The sequence below is a fragment of the Colletotrichum higginsianum genome, chromosome 10, assembly GCF_001672515.1.
Source record: "Colletotrichum higginsianum IMI 349063 chromosome 10, whole genome shotgun sequence".
NCBI lineage: Eukaryota > Fungi > Ascomycota > Sordariomycetes > Glomerellales > Glomerellaceae > Colletotrichum > Colletotrichum higginsianum.
The window spans coordinates 1,676,541-1,699,684 of record NC_030962.1 but is presented as its reverse complement, the minus strand read 5'-3'; the positions used below and the strand labels follow the sequence as shown (position 1 = coordinate 1,699,684).

At 56.6% G+C, this 23,144-nt stretch overlaps 5 protein-coding genes across 5 annotated transcripts; 2 read left to right on the top strand and 3 right to left on the bottom strand.

Annotated features, from left to right (window-relative positions):
- Nucleotides 1-620: 620 nt before the first annotated feature.
- CH63R_14002 (AMP-binding enzyme) lies at nucleotides 621-2,147 on the top strand (the record flags this gene model as incomplete). Its single annotated transcript, XM_018308976.1, has 1 exon — nucleotides 621-2,147. The coding sequence occupies one exon, from the start codon at nucleotides 621-623 to the stop codon at nucleotides 2,145-2,147; it is 1,527 nt and encodes a 508-aa protein (XP_018151294.1).
- A 3,409-nt stretch (nucleotides 2,148-5,556) lies between these two features.
- Nucleotides 5,557-7,470, top strand: CH63R_14001 (Major facilitator superfamily transporter; the record flags this gene model as incomplete). Its single annotated transcript, XM_018308975.1, has 3 exons — nucleotides 5,557-6,131; nucleotides 6,211-6,295; nucleotides 6,352-7,470. 3 exons carry the CDS (start codon nucleotides 5,557-5,559, stop codon nucleotides 7,468-7,470), a joined length of 1,779 nt encoding a protein of 592 aa, XP_018151293.1.
- Nucleotides 7,471-8,065: 595 nt separating this feature from the next.
- On the bottom strand, nucleotides 8,066-9,102 carry CH63R_14000 (Protocatechuate 3; the record flags this gene model as incomplete). Its single annotated transcript, XM_018308974.1, has 2 exons — nucleotides 8,066-8,566; nucleotides 8,635-9,102. 2 exons carry the CDS (start codon nucleotides 9,100-9,102, stop codon nucleotides 8,066-8,068), a joined length of 969 nt encoding a protein of 322 aa, XP_018151292.1.
- Nucleotides 9,103-11,662: 2,560 nt separating this feature from the next.
- CH63R_13999 (Guanine deaminase) lies at nucleotides 11,663-13,325 on the bottom strand (the record flags this gene model as incomplete). The annotated part of the gene is made up of 2 exons (XM_018308973.1): nucleotides 11,663-12,819; nucleotides 13,010-13,325. 2 exons carry the CDS (start codon nucleotides 13,323-13,325, stop codon nucleotides 11,663-11,665), a joined length of 1,473 nt encoding a protein of 490 aa, XP_018151291.1.
- A 2,334-nt stretch (nucleotides 13,326-15,659) lies between these two features.
- Nucleotides 15,660-22,019, bottom strand: CH63R_13998 (Acyl transferase; the record flags this gene model as incomplete). Its single annotated transcript, XM_018308972.1, has 2 exons — nucleotides 15,660-16,759; nucleotides 16,817-22,019. 2 exons carry the CDS (start codon nucleotides 22,017-22,019, stop codon nucleotides 15,660-15,662), a joined length of 6,303 nt encoding a protein of 2,100 aa, XP_018151290.1.
- Between the last annotated feature and the right edge of the window lie 1,125 nt (nucleotides 22,020-23,144).

The following is a 23,144-nucleotide window of genomic DNA, read 5'->3' as shown; positions in this document are numbered from 1 at the left end:
TAGTCCACCCCACACACACACACACATACACACACCAAAAGATATGACCTGCATGTAGAATCCGTCTTCCCCCGGTTCCTTCGCAACCTGGGAGAGGAAGCCTGCACGCGATATGGAGTGAGTGAGAAGGGGGGTGGGTATCTGCACGTGAAAAGGCCCATGGGAGAATGCTGAAGACCGACGACGACTAGAAATGGAAAAAGGCCCGACCGAGTCTTGTTGATGCAGAAGATACGAAGGAGAGATGCTTTCAAATCCATCATAAAAAGTTCCCTATTCTCGCCTGTGTTCAAAACTTCTGTCCTTTTCTCAAAGGTTCGACGCCTATAGAGCAACCAACCAACCCTTGACATCTCTACCAAATCTGTGTCTTTGGACCAAACTCAACGTCACCAGCATCTACAGGGATTGCCGAGGATCGACAAACGTTTACTCTCTGAGACTCATTGTCCAACCAGTTAATACCAACAACACGGGTATAATTTCACTACGAACCTCCACCAGGACGGCCAACTCTCTCACAAGTGAGAGAAAACCGAGCCCTCGCCACATCTTCTCTGTTCATTCATTTTGGATCCCCCTCCTTCTCGAGCCCACAAACGACCCCCTAGTCGGAACTGATGGATTTCCTCGCCCCGGATCCAGTCCTGCTTCATGCACGTTTACGGCCGACCGGCCTGGCCTGCATCGACCTCTCGACCAACCGCCGATGGACGTATGCGGAACTCAACGCCGACGTCCAACGCGCGACGGCCGTCCTGCGCGGACTGGGGGGTAATGGTGGTGGTGGTATCCAGACCGGTGACAGAGTGGCCACCGTCTCCGCCAACAGCGTCCATCAGATCATCCTGCACCACGCCCTCGCGAGGCTGGGCGCCGTCCACGTCCCGCTCAACTGGCGACTCGCCCGGCCCGAGCTCGCCAAGCTGCTGCTCGACTGCACGCCCGTCCTTCTCCTCACTGATCTGCTCGAGCCCGACCCACCGGGCCTGCTGCCCCTTGGCTGCCGCCACATCAGCTTCTCCAGTTTCGCTGCGGCCGTCGACGCCGCAGAGCCCGGCCCTCGCCTGGACGCGCGACCCTCGACCGAGACGAGGGTCATCCTCTACACGTCGGGGACGTCCGGGGCGCCCAAGGGCGTCCGGTTGACGGCCGGGTCCATGCTGGCGACGACGTTCAACTTTGGCGTCCTGACCGAGGCGGATGCCGGGAGCGTCTTCCTCTGCGACGGGCCCATGTTCCACCTGATGGGCCTCATCGCCCAGACGGGGCCGGCCGTGATGCACGGCGGCACATGCATCGTGTCGCCCAAGTTCAACCCCGAGGTCACCAACGCCCGCCTCAGCGACGCGGGGCTGCGCGTCACGCATTACTTCTGCGTGCCCCAGATGGCTGAAGCCCTCGTCCGCGCACCCAACTTTGACCCGTCGGAATGGGCCACCCTGAAGGCGCTGTTCACCGGCGGGGCCCCGAACCCGCCAGCCCGCGTCAGGTGGTGGCTGGGCCGCGGTGTCCGGATGGTCGACGGCTACGGTTCGACCGAGATCGGGACGGCTTCCGGCATGCCGTTGTCCCGAGACCTCATCGGCGTCAAGGCCGGCTCTGTGGGTCTCCCAGGCCCGTTGACGGCGGTCCGAGTGGTCGACGATCGGGACCGGGATGTTCCCGTCGGTGCGCCGGGCGAGATCCTAGTGTCGGGTCCGAGCGTCACCCCCGGCTACTGGAACCGGCGGGACGAGGACGCCGCCGCTTTCACGGACGACGGATGGTTCCGGACCGGCGACGTCGGACGGGTCGACGAGGACGGGTACATCTTTCTGATCGACCGGCGCAAGAACATGTTCATCTCGGGGGGGGAGAACGTGTATCCCGCCGAGGTCGAGGCCGCGCTGGCCGAGCACCCCGGTGTCGTCGACGTCGCAGTGGTCGGCGTGCCGGACCAGCTCTGGGGCGAGGCGGGGCGCGCCTTCGTGATCGCGGCACCCGGCTCCCAGCTCGCACACGCAGACTTGGTCAGCCATTGCCAGGCGCTGCTTGCTCGGTTCAAGGTACCGCGAGAGACTGTGTTTGTCGGGGAGTTCCCGCGGACAGGGTCGGGCAAGGTGCAAAAGCATCTCTTGGCAGAAGACTCGGTAGCAAGACTGTAGTGGTTGGTACCTGAATGGGACAAAAGGTATTCCCGAAGGGTGAGAGACGTATATGCACGATCCAGGATGTGTAATGTTCAAAGGCCCAGATTCACAAAACAAGACACGATATAAGTGAAACTGCAAAAGATTGTGCGCCGAGGGGGAATCGAACCCCCGGCTCCCCGACGCTGCTGGATGGCAACGGAGAATTTTACCACTAAACCATCGGCGCTGATGTTATCTCTGGTGGACATGTTTCGATGAGGACGTAGCAGCTGCTAGGTTGCGTTGCATCTCCCAGTTGACTTTCGGATATGCAACATAATCAGAATAATCTTGATCCCTGCGGGAAGAATGGCACTCATTCTTTAGCTCCAATTCGAGACCTTGCATCCATTGCCTTTGTCTCCGAAGTCGGATTCCATTGATGGGCCATTAGCCGTTGATTCACATGCGAATTGGCGAAGCGAGGAATTGTTAAGAGAGAGAGAGAGAAAAAGAGAGAGAGAGCTGCTCAGAAGGATGCCAACCCCGTCCAAGACCAAGAGACTAAGTAAGGTCTGACGCCTCTGAAGGGCCATGCACAGCTCAGGTGTGTGTGTGTGTGTGTTGTGTCGGCTGCTAGGCCTGGTCAGCCTTCTATATCGAGCATCCGGACCCGGCCCGGCCAATCGCACAACACGTCGAGTCCATCATCTTTTTTGCCCATGTCAACCCCACGTCCTCTGTTCGCTCTCTCATGCAAGCGCTTATGCGCCGACCGACCCAGCGCATCCTCTGAAGGATGCAGTCATCGCGAGGGCGGAGGGAGGGGCTTTCATGAACCAGCCATTGCGACACCTCGTCGTGCCTGAAGCCATCGCCCAGACGCCACTAGAAATCCTATATTCTTCAGGGTTTGCCGACCTCGTCTCGTGTCGAGTGCCCCCCCCCCCCCCCTGCGAGAACTTGGGCTAGATTTCCGTTTTGGGTCCTTCGGCCCAGCATCTTCCTCCTTCGATCAAGCCCGGCTGCACGGAGAAATTGGTTTTTGGCCCCCAATACAACCTGTCAGATCGTTCCCTTCGGAGTCTCGTTCCCTCTCTCTCTGCGTCATCCGCCCTTCCGGCGGTCCCGTCCCACCCAACCGCTGAGGGTTTTCTCACAAGAGGCGATGATGATGGATGCCTGGTAGGCAGCCCCCCCCCCCTTACGGCACTTGCTTGATTCCTCACCGGCGAGCCACACCCGCGTTCTCTCGGGAATCCTTCGATTTTCCAGCCTCGCTGCTTGTGCAGGCGGTACTATTGACATAATCCCGGCAGAGACCAGCTGTCCTACCTGCAAACATGTCATTGGTGGGAGAAATCCCTCGCCGAAGTTGGCAAAGACGAGCAGAGCAGTCTCTCAATTCTACACCATGTTCGAGCTTCACCCTGACTCGTTGTCGCCACGCTCAGCAGAGAGACAAATAACGCGGGGTCAAGTCAAGGCAAGTAGTCCTATGAAGGTGTTGTTCTCGCGTTCTCGCGCCTCGAGTGTCATTGACAATTCCGCACTTGCCCTATGGGCCAGGAGCTGGGTGTTCCTTTGAAGGAGGGTGTCATTTGACCCTAACCCTAACCCTGGTAGATCCGATTCAACCGTTGCGAGAGACTTGAAGCTATCCGCTTTCGACGTAACGTTTGATGCTAGGTTTTCTCTTCGACCATTGTCCCACTGAGACGATATCAGCAAAATTGAATCAGTAAATCCACCGCCGTCAGAAATCTCAAGAAAACAGCCGGTCATCTTTCGTGGACGGACGGCTCGGCCGGTTCAATCAGCTCAATAATTCAACAGGGCGCCAACCAGATGGCCAATACTCGTGGCTCGGCCCTCTTTGCTCTCACTGGGCTGGTCTGGAAGACATTATGAGTCTTTCTCTCGCTTGCGGCCATGCCAATGGGGTTGATTCGGTCAAGCTTCAAAGGCCCATACTTTGCCGTCACGGCGCCAACCTTTGGTTGGATGATCGGTCGCGGCGAGATCGCTTGGCCAGCTTGGCCTTTTGGTATCACGACGACGTGCGACGGATGTAGACGCTTTCTTGTTCCTTCTTAAACCCATTTTCAATGCAATGGAGAGAGCCGAGAAGCCTACTCGGTGTGTCGTTACTCGAACACCTCGACCAATTTGGCCCCAATCCCAAATGAAATACAGTCTCATGGTTGACTAACTAATCCTTGATAGATTCGCAACTGAACACCAAGGACAATGGGAAACAAGCCGGGCTCTTCACACAATCCTACTCGGAGAGCAAGCCTGTATCACTCACTGGCTACGGGCTTTGAACCCTGACAAGCGATTGGAGCAAGCTGGCTCGTACCAGCCAGATTTCTCAAATCAGTCCAAAGAGACTCCCCACGGGGTTGCTGCTTTCGTATCTTCACTCCACTCATTAGTGAGGAGCTGCAACATCATCGTACATGCGCAGGATCGTCAGACGGACGCCGAAGGAGTATGCTTCGGGGGTAACCATAACCAGGGTAACCATAACCAACAATCCGTCACCGAGCGTGGAGCATACATAGAGTAGCTGCCGTGGGGGGAGGGGAGGTTTGTCCATCGGCACGAGACATTCCAGATTCTCGATCTCGTGGTTTTCAGGATTTGGGCGAGAACGCAAATCCCTCCCCCCCCCCTCGAAACCGTGATAATCGGCGATGAAGGACATGGGACTCGCGCTTCGTCGGGTTCCACGGTTTCCGTCATAGTTCCCACCGCCGACCCGCATTTCCGCGAATTCGCACTCGCTATGATGTCAAGTCGCAGCTCGTGGTGCGTGCGAAGTTTTGCGATCCCGTCTCCAGTGAATATGATATGGGGGTTTTTTTTTTCCCCTTCCTATTTGCTGTTTGTTTACGGTCTTGTTTTTTTGTGTTTGGTGTTGTCCACTATTCCAGCTCCGCCGGATAAAAACGTCGAATTACGTGCGGAGTCTGTCCAGGCTCGATTCCTACGTCGTTGGATCTTCTATGAGACCCCCCTTTTCTTTTTGTCCACCGACGGTCACAGAGTGACCATGTTCGTAGGACGGCGAGTAACGTCTTGGCTTGATAGCGTCATTTCTCCAGTTTGACGTAGGAGGCCCTCGGTAGGCGGTATTCCAGAGGGGGAAAGCCGTTGACTGATAAAGTCGTCGTCTCGGCTGGGTCGGGTCTTGAGCAGGACAAAAACGCCTGGTCGTCGATTCCCATCAATCTTCATAGCCGGGCTTTTGACCGATCATAAACAGTTGCTTTTCAAGGAGACACACTCACCTCACCCCAAATCGACGATCAAGACACCGCACCAACGCTGCTTGACGTTACACTTATCGGTTCCTTACGTCAAATCTCGATCACATCACAGACCTTACGCACTCGCGCCGCGGAAGGCTGCTTGTTACAGATAGCTGGCCAACAACATGGGGGCTTCTACACCACCTCCTGACAGCCCGCGGGCCTCCCGGCCAAGTAACGTCGGCGACACGGCCAGGACACGGGACAGCAGCGCGACGCGGGTCGGACCGAGCTTCGACGCCGAGAAGGCCCAGTACCCGCTCGGTGAAGAGTCCGAGAACCGGTCCAACAACGGGGCCGCCTTCTTCCAAGACGGACCGGGCCGGGATGAGGAGGCCGAAGGAACCCGGGGCCGCGACGACCTGCTGGCGGCGGCAGCGAGGAGCAGCAGCCGCAAACAGCCCGAGTACACCGCCGACGGGAAGCGGGTCATGACCGAGGACGAGTGCTACCACCTGCTCGGCTACTCTTGGCCGGCGTGGAAGAAGTGGATGCTCCTCTCCTCCATCTTCGCCGTCCAGGTCTCGATGAACTTCAACACCAGCGTCTACCCGAGCGCCGTCACCCCGCTCAGCGAGGCGTTCCACATCAGCGAGCAGGCCGCCCGTACGGGCCAGTGCGCCTTTCTCGTCCTCTACGCCTTCGGCTGCGAGCTCTGGGCGCCTTGGAGCGAGGAGTTTGGGCGATGGAAGATCTTGCAGTCAGTATTTTTTTTGCGTTTGCTAACCTACTCGTGGGGGGAAGGGGTTGGAACTTATTTGTCTAACGCCCGAGTACAGGTGCTCTCTGTTCTTGGTCAACATGTGGCAGATCCTCGCCGCGTTGGCTCCCAACTTTGGTAGCATCGTCGTCGCCCGAGCACTGGTTTGTGGAAGAGAAACCCTACGGCCATGGAACGGATCGGCTAACACTTCCACCAGGGCGGCCTCAGCTCGGCCGGCGGCAGCGTCACCCTCGGCATGGTCGCCGACCTCTACCAGCCCGAAGAACAGCAATGGGCCGTCCTCTTCGTCGTCCTCTCGTCCGTCTTCGGCACCTCCGTCGGCCCCGTCGTCGGCGGCCCAATCCAAAAGTTCCTCCCCTGGTACTGGAATTTTTGGATCCAGCTCATCTTCGGCGCCGTCGTCCAGTTCGTCCACTTCTTCATGCCCGAGAGCCGCGCCACCATCATCATGGATCGGGAGGCCAGGCGCCGCCGCAAGTCCGGCGAGGACACCAACATCTACGGGCCCAACGAGGTTAAGAAGCCGCGCCTGTCTATGCACGAGTTCGCCATCACGTGGATGCGCCCCTTTGAGATGTTCCTCCGCGAGCCCATCGTGCTGTCGTGCTCTCTGCTTTCGGGGTTCTCCGACGCCTTGATCTTCACCTTCCAGGAGGGCTTCACTCCCGTCTTTAACAAGTGGGGGTTCGGAACCCTCCAGAAGGCCTGGGCCTTCATCCCCATCAACATCGGCTACGTTCTGGCGTACATCTCCTACGTCCCCTGGATCATCAGAGACCACCGCGTCATGAGGGCAAAGGGGCCCGACGCGCTGGCCCCCGAGCGCCGTCTGAAATGGCTTCTGTATCTCGCGCCCCTTGAGACGATCGGTCTCTTCGGCTTCGCCTGGACGTCGATGGGGCCGCCAGAGTCTCACTGGATCGCACCCATGATCTTCTCGTGCCTGATCGCCATCGCCAACTTCGCCATCTACATGAGCACGGTGGACTACATGATCGCTGCCTATGGTCCGTACTCGGCCTCGGCCACCGGCGGCAACGGCTTCGCCCGGGACTTCCTCGCCGGCGTGGCCGCCATGTACTCGACCCCCCTCTACGAGAACATCGGCGACTCCCGCCACACCGAGTACGCGAGCACCGTCCTCGCCTGCCTCGCTTTCTTGGTCACGATTCCGGTGTATCTCATCTACTGGAAGGGCCCTGTCATCCGGGAGAGGTCCAAGTTCGCGCAGTCTCTTAACGAGGATCGACGCGCCAAAGGCGGCCGCCGCGTGGTTGCGGCTCCCGAGGAGCAGCTGGAGCCGAAGAATATCTAATCAAAGGGGGGGTGTAGTAGACGACACTTATACGTTTAATGTGTATTCTAGTGTGGGCAAGTGCAACATACGATATTTGTTAGCATAGGCGTAAGGCTTTGCGAATAGTAGCACTACTTTGTTGTTTGTAATTGATTGTAATGGTATTTAAGATGGCTGCTATAGAGGAAGGAAGAATAATATAAGAGGGGTCTCCTAACGCAGGCCTATAAAGTAGGTAGGTAGCCTATAGTAGGGCAACCTACTTTAACTCTAAACCTCCCCTTAACGCTTAACCGCTGTTTCAGCAGCATTGATTCCTGCAAACTCAAAATATTTGCGTTTATTTAAACCTCAAGGGTGCAACTTGGACCAACACCAACGTATTTTACTTTACGCTTAGAACTACATCACATAACTATCAATGATGAGTAGAGCAATTTCAGCCCTTGCTGCTCCTGTAGAGCACGGAGCATGATCCGGAGTATTGAGTGATTGTTGAGGGGACAGGACATTGGTTTATTAAGAGACGGGTAACCTTTCGCCTAGAAACAAATTCTGAGATGTTTATCTCCCAATTGTCTTTGGTTCTTCCCTTCACTGCCTCTCACACTCCCTACGCCTCAATACCAATAGTAATGTAAGCCAGCATCCCCTTTGTGACGTCCTCGCCGTCGAGGGGCTCGACAACCATGTTGGGGTTCCAGCTGCCCGCGAACTCGTCGGCGAAGATGGTGTCGATGTCGTTGGTGGTGCGGTTGATCTCGGTGTGGCCGATGTAGGGCTCGAGCGCCATGATCTGCCGGCTGAGGTCCTCGTCGAAGAAGAGCTGGCCACTGCTGACGATGTTGGAGGCGACGACGGTGCCGTTGCTGCGGACGGTCCAGTCGGTGTGGACCAGGGCGTGGATGTGGATGGTGCGATCGACGTAAAAGCCGGGGAAGACGGTCTTCATCTCCATGATGCCGTTAGCGTCCGTGGGCCAGATGCCGCGCAGAAAGGTGGTGTCATCGGTGTGGATGTCCATGTCCGGGCCAAGGGTGACGTTGAGCTGGTCGATGAGCTCCAAGAAGGGGGTGTTGGGGTTGTGGTGGATGAAGGAGCTGTAGAATCCGGTCTTGTTCATGGTTCCACGTTAGCGAGGCCCTTCTCGAGCGTGTGTTTACAAATCGGAAAACCACTCACGGCATTGCAGTGCCACAGGTCGACCAGGACGTCAGGCATAACCTCGCACGTGTTTACGTTGAGGACGCCAATGTCCAGGTACAGCGGGACGCCGGCCTGGTCCTCGCTCATGTCCTGGCGTAGCATCTGCGATTGCGGCCAGGTGTAAGGGCCCCTGGTGACCTCGGGGGTCAGGACGCACGTGTCGTTCTGGATGGTGCTGTAGTGAGGGCCCTCGGTGTGGATGGTAACGTTCGTGCCGCGCCGGACGGGAGGGAGCGAGCGGCTGACGAGCGAGCGTCTCTCGGCGGCGCGCTTCTTGCGAACCTCGGCGAACTGGCCGGCCTGGACGGAGCAGCGCTTCGCGAGGTTCGAGCGGCGGGCGATCTCCGCGTGGCTCGGGGCGTCGTGGTGTCCCGGGTGAGCTACGGCCACGCCCGAGAGCAGGGTCGCGGCGGCGGCGGCGAGGGTGAGGAGCTGAAGCTGCATGATGCAAGTAACAGAATGGGCTGTCAAAGAATGTGAAAAGATGGTCTAGTGAGAGCCGTGCTCAGGGAATATTGTTGGAGATGATCCTACCGAGTATCAACTTGAAGCTTCAACGAGAGACAGCCCTCATTTATACGTCTCTTTGCTATTTCAACGATTCAGATGGTCAACTGGTCAACAGGGAAAAATCTCCCTTCCACTCCCCCCCCCCCCCCCCCCCCCCCCCCCCCCCCCCCCCCCCCGAGAGCAAAAACATGTTTCCTGATTTGTCCCGAAGAACCCGGAAGAGAATCCAGTAACCAGGTTCATCTCATTGCGACGACTTCGTTTCTGTCTATCCGGATCTATCATTATGAGAACTACCACCCAAGTCGCCATGTCCAGATTTCACCATCTCCACCACACGTCCGCCCCCCTCCCAAGACGATGTCACTCCCACATGCCGAAAAACCACCCACGTCTTCAGGTCGATTGCCCTATTCGACAGTTGCTAGCATTGAAGAAACGGGCCTGACCAATCATGGTCTAGGTATTACCGTTGAGAGCCAGGGTCTAGGACGCCCGATGCCCCAGGACCACTCCTGTCAGATTGACGAGGATGTCAGTGAAAGGTTAATTGTGCGTATATTAAGTGCCTTGTTGTTGTTAACTGCGTTGTGCGTGTCAGACGCACCCTGCTACCTGACTAGGCCTTTAGCTGCTCTTTTCTAGGCGCCTAAGGCCTCTATAAAGCCTACTACCTAAGATAAAGCCTGCAGCAAGCCCTTTGTTGCTACTTAGCAGCTTAGGCGTACTAGCTAATATTTCTATCTCTAAAGGGCCTATAATAACCCTTTTTACACAGGCCTCTAATTTAATATACCTCCTTAGAGAAGGACTTATAGTAGGCCTTTATACTTAGAATAGAGTAGTAAATAAGATAGAATATCTTAGATAAGGATAAGTTAAAGTAGATAAGAGTAGGTTAAAGATATATATAGAAAGTCTATATATATCTATTTTCTATCTACTCTATTCTTATTCTATTTACTAATATCTCTTTTAACTATTATAATATATATAATTAAGTATATAGATATTTTTATAAATAAGCTTCTTTATTCTTAGTATTAGAAATAAGACTTTTCAGCTTATAAGGCTAGCTACTTCATAGTAACAAAAGGTATACTATAGGCTTAATTTAAAGCAGTAAGCTTTATAGTAGCCTAAAGTACCTTAAATTAAGCTACTAAAGGCCTACTTAGGTAGTAGAGAGTAGCTGTAGTATACAAAAGTAGTTGTATATACAATATACTTAATATATATATAACTAACCTATTCTAATTTCTCTTACTAATCTATTAGCTACTAAAGGCTTAGTTAGGCAGCAAGGCGCAGCTGCAGCACACATGAATAGTTGCACACACAATACATTAAACTTAATATACACACAATTAACCTATTCCAGTTACCCCTGCCAATCTAACAGCTACTAAAGGCTTAGTTAGGCAGCAGGGTGCAGGTGCAGCACACATGAGTAGTTGCACACACATTAAACTTAATAGACGCACAATTGACCTATTACAGTTACCCCTGCCAATCTGACCAGATCCATACGACATGTGGAGGCAGACTAGCAGGAGATGGAGGCAGGGCATCTTCGGGGCATGGTGATTCGTCCTTTCCGTCTCGCGGTTCACGGGGCGAAGGGACTCGCCGACCGCATTGCCAAGGCGACCGACGGCCAACGAGTTCCTCGCGAAACCCCGTTGCGGCGGCGCACCTCGACTATCACGCCGGGTAACAAGCTGAAAGACACCAAATTATCGTGGTTTTCCCATGGAGGAGGCGGCCGAGGTTTCCGGGGGCTTGCTGAAAGAGCAACTGCTTGTTGTGCAAGGCCTGACTTGGTGCAGGGTGTAGCAGGTCGCGGCGAAGCGGATCCAGGCCCGAGACGATGAGCTGTGATAACCACTACTAGTAGGCGGACGGTACTCAGTTGTCTGAAAGATGTTGTTGTTCTTGTCAGAATGAGCCCACGATCAAAGAGACAGGAAGCTGGGAACAATGGCATTGTTCTCTATCTGATCATCGTGGAATAATGCCATCTAGGCATGTCTAATCAGACCATCGCAAGAAGAATAAGAACCCGAATGTTACTCGTCAGTCTTGTCAAAGTGCTTCGCTTGGACTTCTTCAACATGGTTGTGTACTGGGGAAGTCCAAAAGTTGCCACGACCGTTTCCCCCCCCCCCCCCAAAAGCACCCACCGAGCTGAAGGTTGACACGATTCGATGTTGGCAATGAACCCGTGAACATCAAGCAGACAAAGCGCAAGAGGAAACCACGGCATTGCCGAAGAAACAGGTTTCCATAACTCTAGGGCGTCATGTCTAACCACTCGGCCCCGATGGTCGAACATCAAGGTCGAACATCAAAACGCCAACCACCCCCCTCCCTAACCCGAGAGCCACGAAAGACGCCGTACCCAATGCATATCCGCCTTCTCACATAGATCCCGATGCCCCATATACAATCAATCAATCAATCATCCGACCACAGACTTTGCCGCGCCGGCCGCCTACCTCGCCGAGTGCACCAGCCGCCCCTTGACCCAGACCATCTTGGTGTTCCGGTCGTCGCCGTTGTAAAGCCACTTGGCCACCCGGTCCTCCCAGCTCTCCCACCCAAAGACGTCGACGTTGCCGCCGCCGTCGCCCTGCCCGCCGTCCTCGTCGACGAGCGGCAGGCCGACCAGCTGCGCGTCCCACTGCATGCCGACCTCGAACCCGCCGACCCTGTCCCGCAGCCCGACGACGCGGGCGCCGCCTCTCGTGGCGAGGTACAGCACCTCCTCGACCGTCAGCTTGGCCCTCTCCCTCTCGTGGCCGCGCAGCCCCATGGCGACGTGCCGCGACACGAGGGCGGCCTGCCGCGCGGCGTCGAGGATGCTAGGGCTGTAGCCGCCGCTCATGTCGGTGCCGAGGCCGACGTCGATGCCCATGTCCCACAGCCAGCGCACCTGAGCGGCGCCACTCGTGATGCTGCTGTTGCTGCAGGGGCAGTGCGAGACCTTTGCGCCGCGGTCGGCGATGGTGCGGGCCTCCTTCTCCGACAGGTGGATGGCGTGGGCGAGGATCATGCGCTCGCTCAGCAGGCCCTGGGCGTCGTAGACGTCGGTGTAGCTCTCGCTCTCCGGGTAGAGCTGCTGCACAAGCTCGATCTCGCCCTCGTTCTCCGAGACGTGCGTCTGCGCAAGCAGGCCGAGCTCCTCCTGCATGTCGGCCAGGCCCTTCATGGCCTCGCGCGAGCAGGCCGGGGCGAAGCGCGGCGTCAGGATGGGGGTGACGATGTCAGAGGCCGGGTCGATGGAGCGTATGTGGTCGACCGTCTGCCTCGTCTTCCGCAGCGAGTCCGCGGGCGACTCGTCGCGGTAGTAGTCGGGACACAGGCCGTCACGGTCCATGCACACGCGGCCGACGAAAGCGCGCTGGCCGAGGGCCAGGCAGATGTCGGCCAGCAGGTTCGTGGCGTCGACGTCGATGGTGGCGAAGTAGGCCGAGGTGGTGGTGCCGTGGGCGAGGGTGCGGCGCACGCAGGCGGTATAGACGCGCCTCGCCTTGGCGAGGTCCTTGAGGCTCGACTCGAGGGGGAACGTGTAGGTGTTGAGCCAGTCGAGCAGGGTGGATTTGCCAAAGATGCCGACGTTGGGGTACTGCGAGGCGTGGACGTGGGTGTCTGTCGGCGTAGGTTGATTGATGTTAGCGTCAAGATGGCGTGGCAATGTCTCGCGGCGAAGGTGCCTCATGCTTGTCGTGTTCCATAGCTACGCCCCCGTGTCTGCACTCGCCCGGCCCCAGGCGGCCCCGAGATGATACGCTGGACCAACATGGACGGGAGAATAAGAAAGAAAGCATGAGCAACGTACCGATAAAGCCAGGAAAGAAGAACTGGCCGTCCCTCCCCACATTGACCTCGACATGGCCGATCTCCCACCCTAGGCGGGGGAGCAGCTCGGCCTCAGCCCTTGCCAGGTCGTATCCCGTCTCGACGGCGACAATGGTACCCGACGTGTCGACGCACACTGCGGCATCGTGAAGATACTCGAGCGCCTCCCTCGTTTTGGAGTGCACAAAGGTGCCGAGAAAGAGCTGGTTCCGCCGTGTCGCCGGTGATGAGGAAGAAGGAGACGAAGAAGAAGAAGAAGAGGCCGCGGGGGGCAGGTCCTGGATCATATCGCCCATCTCTGCCTCTGCGAGTGCTGCTGCGATCTTGCGGCAGTTGAATGTGTTGAAGCCACGGGCCTTTTGTTTCGTTTTACTTTCGTTTTCTTCTTCTTTTCTTCTTCTTCGTATTGTCGTTAGTCGTCGTCAGCAATCGCAACTCGGACCCGGTTGGATAGTAGACGTCAAGGCGATGGCAAAGATAATTGATGTTCTGTCCGTTGTTCGGTTGCCGTCGGCAGAGTCCGGGGCGGGGGGAACCCCACGGTGTCTTCTCTCGGGAGTATAAGGCAGATGATAAGGTTGTTGTTGTGCCGAGACAACAAGAGTCTCACAACGAGGGATTTGAACAACCAGAAGAATTTAGAAAAAAGAAGGTCACCGAGTCTACCAAGTCCTGCTCACGGGAACAGATCACGGGTCGATGCAAAAGGTAGGACGCGGTGGTTGGGTGGTGGGGGGGTGGTGGTGCTGGTGGTGCTGGGATCGTTCGAGGTCGGCGGTACAAGGTTTCTAGAAGGATATGAGCACCTCCGAGAAGACCGAAAAGAAACAAACCACGAGAGCAGCGGGAAGTCGCCAAAAAAGAAAAGAGGGAGAGCGCCCGGTACATATAATTATGCAGTGCGACGGGATGACGCGCATCAAAGCATGTGCTGCTGCTGCTGCTATCGTTTTAGGTCAGGTCAAGTCAAGTAAGGTAAGGTAGCCCAGGATGGATAGATAAGATGGATTGACAGGGGTCAGGCGCATCTATCACACACCTGTAGGTAGGTAGGTTTACATAGGCAGTTAGGTACCTTACCTCGGTCGGTTTTAAGGCATCCAGATACTTAAGAGAAAGGCCTACAAATAAGTTGCGTGGCTTAATCTGTCTGGTGCGTGCCTTGCCTCAGAGCGGGAGTGTCAGAAGAGCACCGCCGAGACAAAAAGAAGCTTGCTTTGGGTTCCCCCCGGGCTAACACCACACATCACACGTGTTCGAATAGCCGACCCAAATACGAAGCACAATAGAACAAAAAGGACTGATGACAAGAGAACCGGCCAAGTGGCGTCTGGCCCTTGGGCCTCTTGGGCCCCTTGGAAGCGTGTTTCCGGCACTCCGATTGCGTGGAACTTGGCGGGCAGTTTACGCGCCCCCCACTTCGCACTGCGCACTTCGCAGCGCACCGGTCGCACGTCACACGGCGCTCGCCGCTGCCCGATTGCTCCGTAGAAGGTAAGGTACTCTGTATCAGTATCTACTTTATGCTCTGTTCCACGGATACAGAAGACCTGGGTACCTCGGGTACTGGCACTGAACATGCTTACCTATTGATATCCATAGCGCGAACGCAACCTCCCCCCCCTCCCCCCCCCCCAACAACAAATGGCCCCCTCCTCCTCCTCACCTCCCCCTCCTTCGCCCGCATCTTCACACTCACTACGCCTTGCCTTGACTCGATCCGGATAGCTTCGACAGCTTCACCGCTATCACTCACATATTCTCTTATCTCGTTATCTCTTTAGATAACGATAACCGCCGTCTTTGCCTGGTTTAGTCACTCAGTCGCCCCTTACCGATTCCCTTTACCTCCATCCACCCATCCATACATACATACATACCAGTCGTCGTCCCGTGCATCATCATCTCCTATTTGACCTCGATGACCAACAGCCAACCACAGAGTCACAAAAATAAACTCACCCCATCCTCCCGCATGCTTCTGCTGCGCCCTTTCGTCTTCGGGAAAACCATCTGCTTCCCGGGTCCCTGCAGCCTCCCTTCGTAGATCCCCCGCTGTCAACCTCCTGTCGTGCTTTGTCCCCAGCCTTCTACCCCCCTCTCCCCCTCTCCCTCCCTTCCTAGCCTCCGTACATCAGCCATCATGTCACTCGCCTGTCTCGTTTCAACGTAGGACAAAGCGACGCCGTCGGGCAATTAATCCCACTCGCCCTTGTCGACGCCGCCCTGCTCCTCTCTCTCCCAGCCGTGCCGCTGTTGTTCATCGTTGGCCATTGTTCATTCAATCCAAGTCACTCCGGAAACAATGCTGAACCAATTGCTCTCTATTGTCTTCTCGTGCCACCATTAAATAATACTGCAACAATCAACGCCTCAAACTATACTATGAAAACAAAAACAAAAATGAAGGCCAAACACGAAAACCACTTCTAACCTGCAACATAACAAAAACAAGTCTTCCGGAAACAGCTTCCCCAGCTAGTTTGTACAACGATTACGCCGTCTAAGAGTCATTCAGTGAGCCCATCTTGAATCATCTAATCCTCTCCCTTTTTTTGTCCTTCGTAACAACGTAGCTCCACACACACACATCTCCTTCATCCCCTACCTGACCTTGCAGCCAGCCAGCTTTACGCAGCCGCTCCCGGTCCCTCGTGCTCCCCGTTGACTGCGGTGGCCGCGGGTCCATCCTGCGTGTACTGGTCCCAGTTGGCCAGGATCGACGCAATCTTGGGCGAGTTGGTGAGCTTGTACACGTCCTCAAAGTACTCCTTTGTGATGGCAAACGGCTTCGCCGTCACGTTGGGGATGTACTTGCCAACGAGCTTGGCGGGGTCGATCGTCGTCTTGTTGATCTTCTTGAGAAGGAACGACCGGAACGGCTTGACACCAGACCGCAAGAACGTCGAGTGGAACGGCACGTCGATACCACGCAGGGGAATCGTCGCAAATCCACGCTGGAGCTCCAGCGGCGTCGGCTTCTTCAGCGTAGCCTCGGCGCTGCCCTTGATGATCTCCTTGAGCGCGCCCTTGGCCTCGTCGATGTTGCCGCGCATCTCTTCGATGTCGATCTTCTGCTGCTTGAGGAAGTTGGTAACACCAGTGAGGGTGTCAAGAGCGCGCAGGTCACCGGCAGCAACATACTGCATGTTGGCAATGTTGTAGTTGACAATCTCGAGCAACCAGCCCGTCTCCTCCGAGATGCAGTCGACAACAAACTGCAGAGCCTCCTCGTTGAAGGTCTTGGAGATTCTGCTGGGGTTGATGGCGCACATCGAGTAGTTGGATCGGCCGGCTGCGTCGCGCTCGACGGCAACCTGCATCGTCAAGCCACGGTAAAAGACAACCGACACCAAACTCTCAATCGGCATGACCTCCGCCAAGGCCGCGAGGGCCGAGTATTCACCAAGTGAATGACCGGCAAAGGTGCAGTCTCTGGGCACGAGACCCTTAGACTTCATGTCCTCGAAGCTGGCCTTCTCCATGAGCGTGAGGGCGGGCTGCGTGAACTGCGTCGCAGACAGCAACCCAGTGGGCGAGCGGTACGTGTACGACGTTGTCTTCTCGTCAATCTCCTTGAAGATACGTTCCGACTTGATGGTGCCATCGGCAGAAACCGTCTCGAACGTCATGGCCATGTAGTTCTGGCGGATGGCCTTGCCCCTCGGGCCACCAAAGTGGACGGTGAGCTCCTTGGGGTTGTTCTTGACAATGTTGGTAATCGAGAAGCCTGCAAATAATTAGTGAGAAAACAGCTCAAAGTGCAGCATAGATGTGTGTGGCTTACCGTAGTTGTCCAACAAGTACTTGTCGGCGCGGTCCCAGACCTCTCTAGCGACTTCACTGCTGGCGTACAGTTCCATACCCATGCCCTGCTCCTGGGAGCCCTGGCCAGTGAAGACGTAGGCGGTCACAGGCTGCTCAACCTCGGCCTCGCCGAGGAGAACCTTCTCCTCGGTCTCCTTGTTGCTCGCCTCGACCTTAATGATCTTGCGACCCGAAACCATGCCAACGTGCTGAAGCTTGACCTGGAGGTCGTCGTTGGGGAGGACCATGCCGACCAGGGAGGCGTGGAAGCTGCGGACACGACCAATGTTGTTCTCGGCGGCCCACGTCTCGACCAGACTGCGGACAGCGGCGCTGGAGTACATGCCGTGGGTAATGGTGCCGGGGAGGGCGGCGTAGTTGGCAAAGACGCGCGAGACGTGGATGGGATTGTAGTCTCCAGAGACACGAGCGTAGTTCTCGTTGGTGGCAGGGGCACGGAGCTGGAGGGGGGTGCGGCCGCTGAGAGGGATGGGGTTCTCAAAGTGCAGGGGCTGGTCGAGCGGGGTACCGTTGCGCTCGAGGTAGTCGACCACGGGGTTGCCGTTGGACTGGCCGGCCTCGTAGTCGACGCTGGCGACCTGGATGACCTCCTTGGTGGGCAGCTCAAGAAGAACCTGGCCCTGGGTCGAGACGCTGCTATACATAGTCTTGGTCTTGTAGCGGTAGAAGCTCTGGAGACGGAAGGTGAGGGTCTGTCCGAGAAGGTCGAGGTCGCGGGGCAAGTCATCAGTGTTGAACCACTGCTTCGACTTAAGAACAGCAACGTCCTTGCTGGTGGCCAAGTGCAACTGGATCGGGGTCTCCATCTTGCGCTGGAACGTGTTCTCGTAGTCCGTGTAAGCACCGCGGTACAAGAACTGCGAGGTGACGTCCATGACGGCCTCACCATCGCGGTAGATGGTGCCGCAGACTTCTACCATCTTGCCAGACTCCTGGTTGATGACGGCGTTGATCTGTGCGGTGGTAGAGACCTCATCACCCTTCTTGAGGGGCTCGGCACCGGGCTTCATGCGGAACTCGTTTGACAGGTGCACCAGCTTCAGCAGATCGCCGTCAATGGTGCGAGGAAAGATGGGCTTGGTAATAGCCTTCCAGCCAACAACGATGGCGAAGTCCATGGGGGCGTAAACAGTCTTGCCGGGACGCTCGACGAAGGCCTCGCCAGTGTTGCCAACGGCGTGGATGAAGTCATTGATGTCCTCGCCAGTGATGGTAGCCTTGCCGCCATCAAACTTGCTGCTAACATCGGCATCGAGGTCAAACTTCTCATCGCCGAACCATGCACGCCAGTAGAACTCCTTGATGCGGTCGTTGCGGCCCTCCATGACCTCACGGATGGGGGCGTAGCCAGCCTCGGGGTGGTAGGTGAACTTGAGGGGAAGGGCAACGGGCTTGCCGAGGGCAGTGGTGTCCTTGATCATGTTGACGACAATGTCGTTCTGGCCCTCAAGCTTGACCTCAATGACATCAACGTACTGGTTGTGGCGAGGCTGTTCCTTGACGATGATCTTCGTCTTCTTGGGATCCTTGGGGTTCTGGATCTCGACGAAAAGACCACGGGCCGGAGCAAAGATACGCTTGAGAGGGTTGGTCTGGAACTTCTGACCCTGGACAACAACCTCGGAGGTGAGGAGGGCGTGGCGCCAGCTGCGGTCGGGCCCAGCAAGCAGGGCCAACCAAGCGTCGAGGCTCGGCAGAGTAGCCGTGGGCGATGTCGACAGACGGTATGTGTTCTTGTGGGCGTCATCGTATGAGACGGTAAGACCGTCAACGTCCTCGACGGGAATGTCCGTCTCGATCAGCTTGCCACCGAAGTACTCAATTGTGGGAATGGCCTTCTTGTCACCCTTGTAGAGATCCCTGGTCAGGTACTCAACGTGGGTGAGGTGAATGCCGTCGAGGATGTCCTTGATGGGCTCGTCAATGACCTTCGAGAACTTGACAGCGGTGGGTCCCTGAAGAATACAGGTACGTCCAACATCTTGACCGATGACGGCACCGAGGTCCTCGGATTGCCACAGAGAATCCTTCTTGAAGTAGAAGTCAAAGTTCTCATCGAGAGTGGGGATAAAGGTGACAGGCTTCTGAATGGGACGCAGACACAGCATCAAGAAGTGCTGAACATCCTGGGCGTTAATGAGCTGTGTCTCGGCGTCAGGGTAGTGGGACAGGATCTTCTCGACAGTCTCGTAAGGCGACTGGAGGTCCTTGAAGTCCTGAAGCTGAGCGACCTGGCCGGGAGTGGAGGTGAAGCGCTCCTCAACGCGGCGGATGAAGTCGCCGGTGAGTCTGATGAAGGTAGGGTCGATCCAGCGCTGCTCGTGACGGATGTAGAGAAGATCGACCATGCGGCGAACAACCTCACCGTAGGTCATATCCTCCAGGTCGACGGCCTCGCCGGCGCGGTTGCGACCAAACCAAACCTTCTGGAAGTCGTCGTTGAGCTTCTTGATGATGTAGTCACGGTTCTTCTTAAGCTCCGGGACACGCTTCTCCTTGGGGAGGGAGAAGATCTTCTTGTCCATCTCGGCCCAGAACAGGACACCACGGGTCGCGAGCTTGTGGATGGGCTCGCCCATCTCGGAGAGAACAGTGATGACACCACCAGTAGGACCAGTGTAGGACTTCTCCCACTCGCTGTCGTCAACACCGGGGGCGTCGATGATGGCCTGCTTGGCAGCCGGGCTGGTCTTGGCCTCCTTGGCAACCATCATGCGGCTACCGAACAGGGTGCCGTCGAAAGGCATGGGAGGGTAGCCGTAGTTCCTGGACCACTCACCCGTGAGGTAGGGGTAGGTGTCCTCGGCACCGCCGAAACCACTGCCGGCAACAAGAATGATGTTTGCTTGGCGACGGATACGGGGATACATAGTGAGGATAGGCTGGTGGAAGTCCTCGTACGAGTGGTGACCACCGCCACGACCACCAGTCCACTGCAAAATGACAGGGAAGGTAGGGTTGGCCTTGGCAATGTTGACGACGGCCTGGATCGCATCTACAGAACCGGGCTTGAAGCTGATGTGCTTCAGACCAAGGGTGTCAATGTACTCCTGGGCGACCTCGACGGAGGGAACACCAGCACCAATGGTCAGACCCTCAATTGGCACACCCTCAGCGCGGAGTCTTCCGAGCATGGGGATCTGCCACTGCATGGCGCGGGGGTTGACGTAGATGAGGTTGACACCAATACCACGACCAGCCGGGATCGCGCCCTCGATCTTCTTCAAGGCGGCAGTCATCATGCCGGGGTCAAAGTAACCGCCACCAGCCAGCTCAATGTGGTAGCCAGCGTTCATGGTTGCAGCAACGAAATCCCAGGGGACAGTGCAGGGCGTCATGCCGGCGACGACGATGGGGGGGAGACCCAAAAGTCTGCTCATCTTGGTGTCGACGTACGTGTCGCCGTTGGAGTTGGTCACCAGACGAGGGCCAAACTCCTTGACCCAGTCGACGGCATACTTGACAGCGTGCTCCTCATCACGGTCAAAGAGCTCGGGCTTGTATCCAACCTCAGTGATGGAGCCGTCGACGGCGCCGGCAAGGATGACGTGAACACCGGTGCCCTCCTTGTTGCGGCTGGTGAGAACACCCAGGCCGGAAATGCCACCGGGGCCGAAGTCAAGGACGTGAGTCGCCTGGGGAAAGACGGTAGCCTTCTCCCAGTTGACAGGGTCTCTAGTGATGAGACGGACAATGGTGGGGACAATGTTGCTGTCGCCCGCCTCACGAAGGTCCTTTCCGGTGTTGGTGTCAAAGACGGCAGTGCCCAGAGCCTTGGAGGGGATTTTGATGTTCTTGAGGTCCTCGTCAATCAGCTCCGTCGCCTCAGCAAGGTATTTGCTGTGGAAGGGCGCAGTGATGGGGAGGAAGCGGTGGACAAAGCGGAGCTTGCGCTGGGCGTGGGGAATACGGTTCTGGTCCAAGCCGGTCGGCGCCTTGACCTTGCGAAGCTGGGCGTTCAGGCCGTACAGGGAAATCGGAGGGCCAGTAACAACAAGGTTGCGCGGGCTGTTGATGAGGGAGATGGAGATGTGGCGGTCAGCGGGGAGGTACTTGTTGGTGGCATCGATGTGCTTCTGAACCTCAGCCTGAGAAAGGTCCCTGATACTAAGCATGGGTGTGGGAAGACCTTCGCCGTTGTCCACGGACTCTCTCAGCATGGTGGGCGTCAGCGACGTGCGAGGGAAGACCTGCTGACTGCGAGCACCGATCCAGAAGAGGATGGTGAGAGCAGAGGGCGCGAGCTCCTTCCACGACTCCCAAGACTCGGCGGCGGCCGTAATAGCGGCAAGGACGATGCCCTGGGAGTGACCAGTCGTTCCGCTGATCTGGTCGCGGAGCAGACCAGGATGGACGCCAAGGACCTTGCAGGTGACCTCGTAGTGAGCGAGCTGGACAAGACCAATCAAGGGGAAGCTGACAGGCGCCGAAATGAGGTAGTCGACATCGGGGGTCTCGTCCTCGCTCTCGAGCCATCTCATGATATCCAAGCCCTTGGGGTAGAGCTTCTCCGCCTCGGGGTGCTTAGAGAGTGTCTGGAGGAGCTCGGCGGCATTAAGGATGAGCTCGCCAATGAAGGGCTGGTATGTCTTGTAGATCTCGCGCAGCTCGTCGAAGTACTCTTCGATGTTGCCCTGACCGCCAAAGATGGTGTAGATATCGGCGGAACCATCGTCAGCAGCGCGGAAGAGCGCTGATCCGTAGGCCTTGATTGAACGACCAGTGGTCTGTCTGGCCTGGTAGTAGCTGCGAATGACCACCAGCTTCTTGGCGTCAATGCCGGGAAGGGTGGCGGCAAGTGCGTGAACCTCGTTGCCCTGGAGGTAGCCACGCTCGAACTCGTTAAGGACGAGCTTCAGGACCTCTTCGTAGGAGCCTGACTCGTCATCTTCGCCCTTCTCAACCTCGTCGGCGACGAAGCCCATGTATCTCGCGACCAACTCGGCAACAGATGACGGCTCATCATCTTGAGCAAGCTCATCTGTGGCGGTGGGAAGAGTAGCATTGAAGCGGTCCTTCAGTTGCGAGGCGTGGAAGTGGAGAGCGGTCGGTACTAGGAGGGAGGTCTCGAGAGAACCGTGGCGGAGAGTCAGAGGGCGCAGAGAAGCGTTGGATCGGGGTGTAGAGACGCCCGTCTGGGGGCCGGTTCCGGCGCCGTACATGATGGCGGGTTTTTGGGGGGTATCAAGGGGGCGTGTGAAAGTTTTTCGTGGCCTGCGAATGGAGCTTCAGTCGCCACGTTAGCCGAGACATTCGTGTTTTTTTCCCCCGTCCTCTCTCCTTGGACAGCAGCAATTGGGAAATCAAAGTGGCTTACCTATCTGTGACTCCGTGTACTCAGCGAAGAGCAGGAGGCAGCTATTTCAAGATGCTCCGGGACGGCGGGGGGGGAAAGTAAGAGGCAGTGAGGTCGGCTGGGGGGTGGTGCGTGTTGTTTGGTTGTTTGGTGGGGATGGTCGTCTAGAGCTGTGTCTCTGGTTCTCCGAGAGCAATTGGTCTATGAAGGACAAGAGAAAAGAAAACGAGAAGACTGCCCTGCAAAATCTGGCCTGGACGTAAGTTGTGGGAGGGTAGAGGGAAAGAGTGGCAGATGGCAGGTTAAAGAAGAGTTGGATGAATGATCAAGGGAAGGTTGGGAGGGTGCTTGGAGGAGGTTATGACGGGAAGGCGAGGTAGTTCAACAGCATCCCTTTACAGTCTTTTTTGCTGCGGTCTGGGTCTCTGGTCTTGGTCTGGGTCCCGGGTCTGGTGAGTAGGTGCGAGTGAGGAGTGAGGAGGGAGCGTGTGTCTGTCTGTCCGGGTCTCAATGTCTGGACATGGGTTGATGGGATACCTAGTGGGATTGGGAATTGGGACAGGCACAAGCAGGTAGGGAAAGTTGTGTACATTCACACCTCATTGATTGAGGGCGGGCGGGCGGCGTGCGGTCACTCGTGTGGTGTGGAAGTGGATGCAATGTGGATGGCTCCAACCTTTGGGCCAGGTACTTCGGACTCCGTACCTGTTGATTGAGATTGCTTGCCTTTTGGTGCGAGTGAGGTCAATCCCGTCAATCCCGCCAACGTAATTGGAGGTGTCTGATCCAATTTGGGGGCAGGAGGGGTGGAAGAGGGGACGAGTGGAAGGAGGTACCCAGGGAACGGTCAGGTACATGCAGCACGCTCAGGGAGATGGAACTCAACGATTAAGAAAATCAGGCCGTGTCATTTTTGGGGACATGAACATTGGATTGGAATGAATCTAGTTGGTCCGGGCTGGCGGAGGGAAGCCTGTTGGCCCGAAGTAAC